The sequence below is a fragment of the Sinohyriopsis cumingii genome, chromosome 1 (assembly GCF_028554795.1).
Source record: "Sinohyriopsis cumingii isolate HCF-2022 chromosome 1, ASM2855479v2, whole genome shotgun sequence".
NCBI classification, from domain to species: domain Eukaryota; kingdom Metazoa; phylum Mollusca; class Bivalvia; order Unionida; family Unionidae; genus Sinohyriopsis; species Sinohyriopsis cumingii.
Genome location: NC_142961.1, coordinates 33915224 through 33929824, shown reverse-complemented (window position 1 = coordinate 33929824; position 14601 = coordinate 33915224). Strand labels below are relative to the sequence as shown.

The following is a 14601-nucleotide window of genomic DNA, read 5'->3' as shown; positions in this document are numbered from 1 at the left end:
ACACTTTAAAGTGTATATTAGTTCAGCTCCTTCTCCGTTTATTGTATTTTGTAATCAGATTCCCCCTTACTTTCATTGGCAAGATTAAGGTAGAGTTTTTGATGTTGCAGAATACAAGATTGATATCACGCACATCAAGGGAAAAGATAATCTAATTGCAGATGCACTTTCACGTGTATAAAAATATTATATTGTTTCGTGTATATTAGTGTGTGCCATTCATAAGACACCATCCTATGTAAGTATTAATCATATATTTCACTAATAGTTACTAGACAGCTAAAGTGTATACATTTTTCTTTCTTATGAGTGGGGTGATATGTATATTTAATCTGTATTTGTTAGAGGTTTCTTTCTCCATGATTAAAAGTTATGTATAAATGTATTATGGACTTGACCTTGCCCAAGATCAAGTTCATATTTCACCTGACTAAAGACACTGGTGTTGTTTTTATTTTGTAAACAAATGATACATAGTTAATATTTCGCTTTTATTATCGCTTCAGGAGTTAATGGATCATTATATAGTGCATCGGTAACCTTTTTATTGAATGGCCATCGCTTAGCTCTTATACAAAGTTTTGAGAGCATTTATGATTTTGTTTTCTCTTTTATTTATTATTTTTTTGTTGCTGAAGTTATTAGAAAAAGCTTTAACAGGCAAAAAAGAGAAAACTTCTTTTACACTTACTTACTGAAATAATTATGAAAGATAATAGGCTGAAGAAGTTTAGATTTTTTGGTAAAAAGATGTTAGCAAATAATTTAAATCAGAATGAAAGATTACATGTTCATATTGAAAACTATTTAGAAGGAAATGGTAATCATTTGGGTTACTAGTTATAATAATCCACCATATGATAATATTGATGATTTTGATTCAGTCGGCACGCTTTCCTAGTGATAAGGTATATGATACAAAGCAATATGCCAATTATTTATAAAAGTATACATATACAGTATATTGAATCAGGTATGTGTGAACGTTACTGTGCGCTTTACATAATTCATCATTATAATGCAAGTAAGCAACTAGTTCATATATTACTTAAATTTAGAACCCCGATTTGGAATGAAAATTTATAAAACAATATGCCAAAAATGTAATATAACTATATAATGAATTAATTTTATTTGAATGAAAGAAAAATCGACACAAACAAAAATTATAACAAATACAAAAACTTGTAGAAATATCATGAAAGGGTTTGTATTGTACAAGAATAAAAAAACTTTTTTCAAAAATTATGTTATAAAATGTATAAATATAAAATCATATTGTTTGAAATGTCAAAGAGCAACAGATACAAATATTGCAGTTAACAAGCAAACACAAATTGGCAGGAACATTATGAAAGCCAATTATATAATATGTAATAAATCAAGAGCAAGACATTTTCCATCCAAACGGCGTCGAACTCGACATATATGAAGCACTCACGGCATTGTTGCCAAAGCGTGGACTGACGCTGCCTTCTAACAAAAACGAATGGTAATAGGTTAGAAAATGGATCACCTGTCAATCAGCTTGAAGGATATGTATGAACCTTGCCTAATCCTGTGATGGAAATACCTTTAACAACATTATTGTGCAATAAAAATAATGTTGAATAGATGAAATGGAAATATGTGTAAAATAATGACGCAAAAAGTACTAAATTAATTTGTTGTACGACATTTAATTACCGCTAAATATAAACGTGTGCTTGTCAAATCCAAAAGCTATAAAAGTCGTAGGGTGAGCAAAAACAGCTTGCCGACGCGTCGTATCAACAAGGGAAACAATATAGAAAAAGAAAATATATAGAAAAAATACAAATGTTTGCTAGATGTTACATTTTTGACAACAATACGTTTGTATATACAAAGAGTTGTGTAAATACATGTGTGCGCCTCATTAAGTACTTGTTTTAATTGATGCGCACAAATAAGTATACACTTCGAAAAATATACGAATCAATCCGTGTCAATTATGAAAGAAAGGATTCTAAAAGCTGGGTTTCTAACACGAGAACTATATTATCGATTTCATAATTTGGAGAAGTTTGGTATTAGTCTAATTCAGTCCATTTATCTTCCTTTTTATCGCTTTTGAATCAAAGACTAAAATACATATTTCCTTCTGACTTGTACTTCTGCCGTTCGAAAACTTCATATTTATATTAAGATATTCAAAAATATCATCGAAACGCTTCTTATCTTAGAATAATTGCTAATGCCATCCACAGAAAAGTTTTAAATAAACTAGAGGTTTCATCACACCGAATAAATATCGAGACTGGTTGATGGCATGAAAGGAAAATGTTCACTTTGTGTAATAATGAGACCCAAGATGAATATCATTTTGGTTTAATCTGTCCCTGGAACTCCCACTTAGAAAATCTTATATTGATCTTTATTAAGGACAGAAACCAAGCAAGGATAACAAAAACTAATTTAACAGCTGCACAATTTCAAGGTAAATATGTGTATAAAAGATTCCAGGATACCTCACGTTTATTGTATTATATGAGGCTTATCATTTATGATTGTCTTATATAAGGTTTAATATATATATATATATATATATATATATATATATATATATATATATATATATATATATATATATATATATATATATATATATATATATATATTATATATATATATATATATCCATTAGACCGTATACTATATGTTTTCATCTATATTATTACAGCTGACCGTATAAACTCTGTTTGATCCATACAGGACGTTGCGGGAATATTTCAATGTACGGAACAGAATTTTATTGATCAGTGCATAGTCAGTAAAATACATAAGTTGTATAAAATATATTGTTCTAAAAGAGAATGAATAACCTGGGAGCACATAACTCCTGTGTGTGTGTGTGTGTGTGTGTGTGTGTGAGAGAGAGAGAGAGAGAGAGAGATATGGGTACCGCCTTTAAAGCGTGTGATAGTGATCTAAGTTCAAACACAAGGCATCAAGAATGAATTCCAAAGAGATCATGCAATATTACATTGGTAGGTGGTTGCTATATACATTCAATGATGTATTAGTTGAACGTTGGATAAAGGATCAAACCGAAGAAGATAAAGGTGTATCCAATTACTGATATTTGACCTCAAGGTCAAACTGATGCGAGATTTGTGTAACTTTTATTACCTACAAAAACGTAATGAACGAAATATGTTTATCATTCCCTCGTCATGTTACATCTGTTTATTAATAAAGTTGAGAGTGTGCGATAAAATGCACTCTACACTTCCAGTATATGAATAAAGAGGACTTACAATCGACCTTTTGACTGGTTGAGATTATCTTATATTGTGTAACCAAAATATCCGTTTCAGTAGGGTTTGATGATAATAGACTGGAGGAATTGCCCTCGGACAACCATCAGTATTTCAGTAATATTATCAATATACCATTATCAGCAATCACTTCATTCGGTCGGCTACCCCCCACCCCCATGATATAAACTGTACAGTTCTCCAACACAGTCTAACTGTTAAGCCACATTTTACAACAGAAGCAAAGAAGCAAACAATTTCCATCTAAAGCCGTTCTAGCCTATCTAGCTACGCAATGTAACAGCTTTTTTTTACCTACTACCGGTTCATAGATTTATTTTACAAAAACTGGCTCAAATCTTCTATGATTCCTGGTCTTAGACCACTGTAGTTTGAAAAAATACTATTATAGTTGTTTACGGTAAATATAAGAACGAATACAGTTCGATTCTATCCCCTCATTTATCACGATACATCATTATGCCATAATGAATTGCGTAATTAGTCTAGACAGGCATGTTGGTTTACTTTCCTTTTGCACATATTGCGGTCATATTAAAGAAAACTCGTCTGCAGTTTCTAAATGGTCAGTCTGGTAATGGTAACAAATTTCCTAACTTTTTCGAGCTGGAGTGAAAATCGGTTTTATTTCCAAACATTAATGTAACGAGTCGTCGTTATGTGTTTTTAACGTAAGAAAATATCTTCCAGCTGACACCTACTTATTGTAATAGATATTTAAAAAAAAAAAAGACTTTGAACGCTGCTTGAAGCTAGCATTTACTCGGGTCAGATTAATCTTATTAATGTGCCAAATATTCGAATAGAAATTCAAAGAATTAAGTAAGCGCTATGCTAAGTATTGGTACAAAAGGTAAACACTTTTCATGGTAACTTTATTGATCTGTTTCGTGTAGTTGACCACGATCGTGTGTATTGACATTTGATAATATAAAAAAAGGGTCTTCAACATTTTAATTTGTAATAGGTTCTAGCAGCAAACTCGAATAAGTATGCTTTAAAAAAGAAAGGCAACACTTTATAACTAATATTTTTAAGATTAATTGTGTGAAAAATTTATCTTTCGCAAGCAATCAAATACATGGTTTTAAGAATCGCATCCTTATCAAACAATCCCGCTTCTTTGCAATCTAATCTTAAGCAAAACGAGTTGTGTGATATAGAGTAACACATCAAAATGTTCAACTATCTGAGTCTAAACTTTAAAGTGTCGGTGGGGTGGGTAGGTGGATCATATAAACAAAAAATAACAGGAGAGAGAAGAGAAAACTATTTCTGAATTATGAAGAAAGGTATTACCCTCTCTAGTAAAATATCTCTACATTATTTGACTTTCATTAACGCTTCCATTGTTTAATTCACCAGAAAGTTATATCAGAGAGCAAATGATGAAAGAGATAATAAATGAAAGCACATTTTATTCATATTTTATTAAGTTTAATAACATTAAATTAAACATTAAGAAAAGGATTTGTTCTGTTTAACAGCTGTAGCAATGTGTCTTTGCATAAATATTCTCCAAACGGTGGTAATACAACGCTTACAAATTAATGCCATGACTAATTGAAAAAAGCAAATCAATAATTTTTCTCAATGGAATGCCCTGTACCCGCAATTGAAATAATTGAATGAATTTGTGAAAACAGCGTTTCAATAACACGCACATTATTTTGCTGGTTTAAATCAAGCAAAACTAAAATTAACTTGATTCAATATGTGGTACAAATGGTTTCCACCAGCTCATAAGAGAAGGAGTAAAGTATATCACTACACGCAATTCAGACAAGGGCGATTGGTGCACGATTGACCGTATACAATGAATGCTAGGTTTACAGGCTTTCATGATTAATATTTAAAGAAAAGAGTGGTTTTTTATATTACTGTTTCAAGGATAGAAAATGTTTAATTTAGAACCTTAATTAATGTAACTGAATTAATTTGATACACAATTGTGAATGTGAATCCAGGTTTTAAATTAAATATAATTTTAATCTGTCGACATAAATGACGGTTTTTAATGACCGGATGCAATAAGGGATTAATAGTATACACCTACATTAAAGTTAGTCAGTACCTTATCTTAATTATATGACATAAAAGTACATGTTTTACAAATGAATGGAAACTATGCTTTTTTTTCATTATTTTTTAAATCCCTTCGTATATATCTTGTTTGTTTCTATGTTTCTTCGTTCGCATTTTCAGGTTACTGCTCACTGTAGTTACTAGTATGCGACCCCTTTAAGAAAGAAAATGAAGAAAGGAAACGATCTATATACCACAATTTTTTTATTTCTTATAATACATATGAAGAAAGTCATAATTGAGCAGCATAACTTGAAAGTTTTAATTATTTTGTTGTTATTTATTCCTTTAAGATGGGATTTTATGTAAAGTTTGTAAAAAAAAGTTTAACTTCTACCTGCTTTCTATATTATTTTTCACATCACAATTCATGGTAAGCGGAAGGCGATAGAGTATAGTATTCTTCACGTCACGATTCATGGTAAGCGAAAGGCAATAGAGTATATTATTCTTTACGTCACGATTCATGGTAAGCGAAAGGCAATAGAGTATATTATTCTTCACGTCACGATTCATGGTAAGCGAAAGGCAATAGAGTATATTATTCTTCACGTCACGATTTATGGTAAGCGAAAGGCAATAGAGTATATTATTCTTCACGTCACGATTCATGGTAAGCGAAAGGCAATAGAGTATATTATTCTTCACGTCACGATTCATGGTAAGCGAAAGGCAGTAGAGTATAGTATTCTTCACGTCACGATTCATGGTAAGCGAAAGGCAATAGAGTATATTATTCTTCACGTCACGATTCATGGTAAGCGAAAGGCAATAGAGTATAGTATTCTTCACGTCACGATTCATTGTAAGCGAAAGGCAATAGAGTATAGTATTCTTCACGTCACGATTCATTGTAAGCGAAAGGCAATAGAGTATAGTATTCTTCACGTCACGATTCATTGTAAGCGAAAGGCAATAGAGTATAGTATTCTTCACGTCACGATTCAAGGTAAGCGAAAGGCAATAGAGTATATTATTCTTCACGTCACGATTCATGGTAAGCGAAAGGCAATAGAGTATAGTATTCTTCACGTCACGATTCATTGTAAGCGAAAGGCAATAGAGTATAGTATTCTTCACGTCACGATTCATGGTAAGCGAAAGGCAATAGAGTATAGTATTCTTCACGTCACGATTCAAGGTAAGCGAAAGGCAATAGAGTATAGTATTCTTCACGTCACGATTCATTGTAAGCGAAAGGCAATAGACTATAGTATTCTTCACGTCACGATTCATGGTAAGCGAAAGGCAATAGACTATAGTATTCTTCACGTCACGATTCAAGGTAAGCGAAAGGCAATAGACTATAGTATTCTTCACGTCACGATTCAAGGTAAGCGAAAGGCAATAGACTATAGTATTCTTCACGTCACGATTCATTGTAAGCGAAAGGCAATAGAGTATATTATTCTTCACGTCACGATTCAAGGTAAGCTAAAGGCGATAGAGTAGCTCAGATGGCCGAAGTTCATTTGCGGAATTTAGAGAAAATAATGTCAATTAAACTTGTTATCATGTCTGTTTACCTCGTGTTTATGTTTTTTTTTTCTTAGAAGGCTTTATATTCCAAGACTTGTTTGCAATTATTTGCTTTCCGAGTGTGTGGGACTTCTTTTAATCAGTTCATATAACTAGTACTGGGTTGACGTGGCGCAAAACCTACTAGTACCACTGTGACTATTCATGCTTGTGTATTCCCTTCAAGATCTTTTAATTCGACCTTTCAGAGCAGAATTTTCATAAACTTCTTTCGAAACAGTGTTTTAGTACTTGATTCTGACAAAAGGGAACATAACTGCAATGTTAATCTTAAAACTGAGTGTAATTTATGTTACTTTTATCATAACTTCTCTCAAACTAGAGATGGTCAGATCAAACAATTTAATGTGAGAAATCCCTCTAAATGTTTTCGATTTAGTATATCTAATAGTGTAGATACAAGTATCGGAACTTAAATAATGCAAAAGATATATGATCGGTTGACAAATGCTAATAATAATAATTAAATACATATTTCTATTCATGAGCTTTTCCTTGTATATGTAATTGCTTCAGTAAATAAAAGTTCATGCTTCAGTAATCAGTAAACAAAATTAAGTATTTATTGAGCTTAATTATGCAACATAACGCCATATAGTCTAGTGAGGAGGGGAAGGGGGACATGGATTAGTAAGAGCAATTGGGAGATGGAGTGGCTTTTTGCAAATGGAATTTTCATAGTATTTCACCTTCTCCTTAGTATATCGGGGCTAATTCTTATATATATATATATATATATATATATATATATATATATATATATATATATATATATATATATATATATATATATATAAACCTTATATTTAAGAGGGGTGGTGCAACTGACATAAAAATGGTTCTCTGTCGCAAAGTAGACGCACCACTCTAAAACATTGCCTCCGGGCGCATCGAACTCTGTCAACGGAATTTATTTGACTTTTTAACAACATTTCTCTAAATACAATCGCTTCGGCGGCCTAGTGGTTAGAGTGTCCGCCACGGATGCTGGAGGTCATGGATTCGAACCCCGGCCGAGTCATACCAAAAACTTATAAAACTGGTACTGACAGCTACTTCGCTAGGTGCTCAGCATTAAGAGGTTAGTGTTAGGACTTGTGGGCCGGGTGTCAGGATAACTTGACTGGGCGGGGACATCATGCTACATGTCTGCCGCATGATGTCGAAGTGCTAGACTAAATTTTGAGTTTCCATACTGCAGACATCGTATTACATGACAGCAAAATTGTTAAAGCTACTTTAAAAATCCAAATCACACACACACACACACACAGATATATATATATATATATATATATATATATATATATATATATATATATATATATATATATATATATTATTTCTTTAAATATTTCCAGTTTTTGCGGTCAGTAGGATATGATAAAAAGTCCATCCCCATCAAGCTGAATTATATTTACTTTAGAAATTGAGATATGTGAAAGGTGCTCCTGGGTAATATATTTTGAACTTTTTAGGTATTCTTCTTAACTTTGAGTTGCATCTGATATGAATTTAATTAAATTGTGGTCCGCATACTAAACTGGTGATGGCATTATCCGATCTTTAACCACAACTTGTGCCTTTGGTTACTGATTTACATTAAGTTTCAACATATTTCTTCTATCTCGACGGTCTACCTGGGTAAATGTTTGTAACAGTACACACCACTCCTTAATTGTGGTTGATTACATCCCATTGTAATACATTCCAGTCTACCTATAGCGTCATACGTCAGTACCTTACCTGTTTATATTCCAACATTACCTTATCCAGCTTGTCAGCCAATCAAAACGCAATTTGAATCACGTGACACAACCTGTATTATAAGAAGTTGTGACGCTACGTACAAGGAGTCTATATTGATCTAATCAAAGTGAGTAGCACAGCATATTTCATGCGGATGAATAGAAAACCATAGTGGAGTGTTAAACCGTGTTTCACATCCAACATAAGTGGATACTTGGCAATTTTCTTGAGGACTTTTTCATTACTTCAACTATAAAGTGCATAACTGATGGAGATGCAGTCGGACTCCAGCAACTTGTTGCAGGTGCCAGGCCATGAGTCGTCTTCTACCGATGACTACACGGCGGCAATCGAGCTGTCAAACGCTTGTCGAGAGTTCTACAGGAATAGGGTCAAAGCAACTGAAAACTTTAAGCAAAGACTTTCCACAACCCAGAATAAACCACAGACCAACAAAACAAAGACATCCATTGATGAAGCCATGGAAAGATTGAATTTTGAAATGGTAAGAATTTTTTTTCCTTCATCCTAGGTCTCTACAGTTTTCCACTTGAAAGTATGCCATAAATGATTACATAATCAGAAATGTCACTTGTGCACATTTCGAGTTATTATGAAAATATGTCGAATTTTATTTAGCACATATTTTCGAGCGACTAGTGTGGTCTCTTCGTATGTTTGAGTTTAGGAAGATCTTGGTCTCGACCTTGACCTGTTTAAAGTAAAATTTGTCTCGCTCCCAAACACATTACTATTATTTATTCAATCGTACAGTACACAAACACAGTTATTGTCTTTGGTTTCTTTTCTTCAAAATGGCGAATTGTGCTGGTTGATTATCAAACTTGTTGGGGTTTTGTTTATGTTTTTGTTGATTCTTTTTGTGGTGGTGGTGGTGGGGGGGGGGGTCTGAAGTACCAAACGTGAGTAGCTTTTCCAAATTTCGTCACCTCGGTCGATGTGAGTATGCGAGAATTCTTCCTGTAGCTGGGTCGGTGATTCATCCCGGGGTTATCCCTGCGTCATCCTCCACCAGTTACACTGATTTCCGTGTATAGTATCATGTTCTGAAAATGTCGATAAGCCAGCATAAAAATCATCAATAGCAAGACAATAAAAAAGAAACAACTGTTGTCCCTCAGATTGCATTAGCATTTTCAGATAAATTGAACAAAGCTTATGTCAAAATGTAACTTAAAGATCTTGGGAGATTTCGATTAAAAGAAAAGTAGCTAGAGCTACGTAAAAGTGTTTAAAATTTTGCGTCTTGCCTATTCATTAGCCTTTCAGCCATCCAGACTTTACAAATGCACGTGTTTCATTTTCACAGTTATAATTAGCGATGCAGTCTTACGGATGACCTTAATGTATATCCAATCCCTAAAGCTCTTTCGCGACTGACATCTGGCAATCATTAGACGATCAGTGCAATAAAAATACAACAAACACAAATAGTAGCTTAGCAGGTGACCCGGTCATCTATGTAAGCACGTGTCAATGTCCACTGTATTCCCATTTATTGTGTCGTAAGATGGAAGCGGCTGTAAAATGTCCTTGTGACACATCGTCGATCGGTTTAGAGAGGTTTTTCATTCGCTGTGGGAGAGATATAAAGGTCATCGAAGTCTGATATGCCTTTATGCTATCAAAGACGTGCGAGGCTTTAAAGTAAGCTATTGCCATACTTAAATGGTCTCTTGTTGAAAAAGCTGCAAATCATCAATTGATTTACGACCCAATATGAGATCTCCCAGCTTGGAAAAGGAAGAGATAAATGGGTTTAGTTTAAATAGAATCATTATCTGAATGGATTTGTATACCACGCAAAGGTATTACCTCACCTCTTTGAAAGCTGTGAAGGGGGTCTCTAGATTAAGTCACACTTAACAAAAAATAAAAAAGAACTAGTAAAAAAGACTGAACACTTGCCAAATAAGGTTTGAAACCATAACTTGTCACGGAAATAAAACACTATTTAGGTTGTTTACTTGTGCTATTAAATTATGGATACGTGCCAAATGCAGTATGGTTTATGGCCTACGGGAAGATTCGGCTATTTTTTTCACAATTGCCCCTTTATGTCTCATGGAAGGGGGGCGCATTGTTGACCCAGTGAAATCCAAAATCACTAATCTGTAATTTAAAAAGATTAGCTGACAAATAAAGTGATAGGAAGCAAAGCATTGTACTAAGATCCAGAACCTTGTACATTTGTACATAGAAGCATTTTTTTTTTCTTCTGTTGATGAGACATGTCTTCAGATGCAATGACAAGCAAATAAATCAAATCTTCTTTTGACTACAATGACTCATGCGGGTCAGATTTTATCGTGTGTTCCTTTGCAGACAAGAAAAATGTTATATTAGTGTTTTATTTGAAAATATAGCGCGTTTATGAAGTTTAGATCCGCCTTGTCGCTGAATATGGCCTGGTTCTCAAATTTGAACAGGTAATTTACGCATGACAATTAGTTTCAATTGCTCATAAATTCAGGTACGAGGCCGGCTTGCCTTGAAAAGGAGAAATAGTATGTAGGATAGATGAAAAAAAAGAAAACAACAATTAGAAATCTAGTCAGGTAATAGTTCAAATATTTTAATCCCCATCCCGAGAAAATTTGCTAAATTCTATTAAAATTGGAAAGAAAAGCTTAATGTTGAAAGTGTTTGTTTAACTTTAAAGTGACAAAAAACTAAAACAAAAATTTCTAAAGGCAGTCCCAAATGTCGTCTTTTTCTAGCAATGTCAGTCCGCTTTTGTTTCGTTGTATCAATTTATGAAACTAATTTCACTACATCTTGATAATAATCAATGGACAGGGAGAAAATAAAAGGGAACATAGGTACTTATGGAAGTACTTTCACTGTTATCAATCAATAACATTGATGGGGAGTGGGGTATCTGACACACTATTAACCGTGATCTTTTCCGGGACCGGTTCAGCCCAGCTGGATGTAATGTACATCAAAAGTTTGCGTAAAATCTCCTTAGTTCCATCTTTTGCTGAAGGTGTAAATAGTGTTGATAACATCATATCTTTAATATGCAACGATTGTTCACCTTTCATACGACACACCCTATTATGACCTGAATGCATTAATTGTCCTTAACATTTGTGCACGTTTTTGATGTTTGCTGGTATGTAGGGGGTCCACCTTTTGCCCTCAGTAGGTACATACACGGTAAAAGCATTCCGTTCATATAAGTTGTAACGGCATAGACAAATTGCCGACATTAAAATGTAATTTATTAAATGGTTAATAATTAGTATCACATGACAGAATGTTATGAAGAGGTCATGCACAACTGGCGAAAATGACTTTTTCTTGTTTAACTGTTGTAGTTCTGTGCCTGAGGCATTGTGTTGAAATAATTTGTTATGCGTCACATAAATAATATTTCCTACGAAAAAAATGTTTCAGTGAACAATTGATAATATTCACTACAGAAGAAGAAAATTTTGATCAACGTACTTTTTATTTCTCTTATCAGGCATCTTTGATGGACCAAGACTTGTCGTTGATGAAGCAACTCCTGACGCTCAACGAATCCATAGAGGAATTGAAAAGCAAGAGACTATATTATGTTAGTAAAGATTCTCTCAGAACCAGTTCACAGGAACTTCGTACGAGTGACTGGTCCATGTCAGAGACTGAAATGTACGAAGAAGAGGACGCCAAAGTCAGTAAACTTGGGCATGAGAAGGAAAACAGTGAACGTAGATCTATACAGAACAGATTGTCGATCGAAAGTTTATCAAGGACAAAATCCTTTTCTTCAAGGCACGAACATGAGCACAAAAAAATTTCTCAAGGTTCACTGACAGAGGTTCAAACTAACGATGTTCAACTTTACATCAATGGTCTTTCCGTAAAGGTTATTCATGGACAGCAGAGATCGATTGATTCTGGTTACGGCGATGATGATCATTTCTTGAATAGTTACCATGGACCATTGGAAGTTATCATTTAAACGTAAAAACTTCTCCGTCTACAAGTGCATTTTTTAAATTAACTTTCATCGAAACGATAGGTTATATTCATATCAATAAGGGACCAATTTATCCAAGTAGTACGTTTGAATTTTAAAGTTTTGCCTTAGCGTGGAGTCCCGACACTATAGAAGCCGTCACCTCACAAAAGTTCCGACCATAGCTTCGACTCATCTAGCTTCAAGAGTACAGTATTCATAGGTAGGCACTTTCTGTCGGTATCTTTGCAAACTTTTTTTTTAACTCTGTTATTATTTATTACGTTTTAATTTTTAAAATATTAGTATGAGATTAGAAATATGATGTTACAACAGCCAAAGTGAAACGTTCTTATGTTAATGTAGATCCATTTAAATTCAATCATTTCACAGGAAACATTATACTTGCAAACATTGAGTTTTAAAATATATTTTGAATGTATAAAGTCCATTAAGCATAATCATGCTGAATTTATATAACAGTAGTCCTCTCTTTTTCAGTTTTACGAGCTGTACCTTGAGATGTAAAGCAGCAGAAGATTGTCCCCAAGACAAGTAGCTCGAGAGGCAAATGATTTCAATTGTACTCGAATTACTACCTGCCTATATGACTTTAGACAGTGATTTTATTTTCGTGTTGGTGACCATTTTAATTAATTGCCTATGGGACTTTTTTTTTTAAGACAACGAAAGTCAAACGACTTCATGCGTAGTTTAGAATGTGCTGCAAAATTACTATCGGGACTATTTGACCAGTTATAGCTATGTGACCAGTTATACATAATAGGAGAATTACCCTATTTTGTTGACAATGCATGCTTAACTATTAATCCAGCAAAGCACAATCGTGCCTGCGAACACTATGTACGGTTTGCTAAGTTATTCAATACCTTTTATAGTAATTTGTTTTATAATACTCAATTCGACATAGTAAAGATCTGTCATTCTGGTCTTGATCATTTACTAGTGTAGTCTTAGAAATTTATGGAATTTACAAATTTGAAGTAATTAATTGCAGCATTTGTTTATAGTTGCATCAATTCTGTACGTAAATGGAGACGTACGCATGATGCGGATATCCTGGGACCCTTAACATGCGTTGTTCCGTATATGTTCATCATTCCATTTGTTGAGTCATCATGATTATCGTCAGTATATAACGATAAAATAGTGTATAATGTTCATAGATAATTTTCCATAATATATCCATGACCAAATTCAAGTGCCAATATACATTAACTATCATGTCTTTCAAATCATACAGCAAGTATATTGCTTCAGTCATTAAACTATAAAAACTATTTTGGTTATACTGTGTTTATTGTATAAGGCATTTAATTAGCTTTGTCCATCAAGCACGTGTGCTTTTATTTAACTTTTTCCATTCCATTTTTGGAACTAAAGAATATAATCGGCACATACCTACATACCTACCTATATACACACACGCACACACATACTGCCACACACACACACACACACACACACACACATAATACACACATGCAAAGATACATACATACATACATACATACATACATGTTATCCATAAAAATGACCAACATTTTTCTCTAAACAAAGCCGAGACAATAAATAGACAAATAAATAACAAAATACGTGAGAACAGTCTTTCTGCAGCAGCACCATATCGAAGCACAGAGGTTCCGTGGAAAAGAAAATCGTTTAACATTTTCTATTTTGAACAGCATCTGATCGTCGCAAACTATAAACATTTTTTCCGCTGGAGGAATATTAGTCTCTTCGCTTGTATATCATGAACGATATACACAAAACTCTTACTGTCTTTATTTTGTTGTTGTTTCTTTACTTAGGATTATCACTGAAAACCAGCGCACGTGAGGAAAATGCGTATTATGATTAAGCACCATAGTAAGGTTCTGTGAAAGAAAGACAGAGTCTAGATGTAGTGTTTTGAGATGTATGAATGCCCTGATTAAA

At 33.6% G+C, this 14601-nt stretch overlaps 1 protein-coding gene across 1 annotated transcript; it reads left to right on the top strand.

The window, feature by feature from the left end:
* The first annotated feature begins 8764 nt into the window (after nt 1-8764).
* LOC149806680 (uncharacterized) lies at nt 8765-13943 on the top strand. Its single transcript, XM_089956417.1, has 3 exons — nt 8765-9177; nt 12166-12865; nt 13144-13943. Exons 1-2 carry the CDS (start codon nt 8941-8943, stop codon nt 12643-12645), a joined length of 717 nt encoding a protein of 238 aa, XP_089812543.1. The 5' UTR covers nt 8765-8940; the 3' UTR covers nt 12646-12865; nt 13144-13943.
* Nucleotides 13944-14601: the final 658 nt, after the last annotated feature.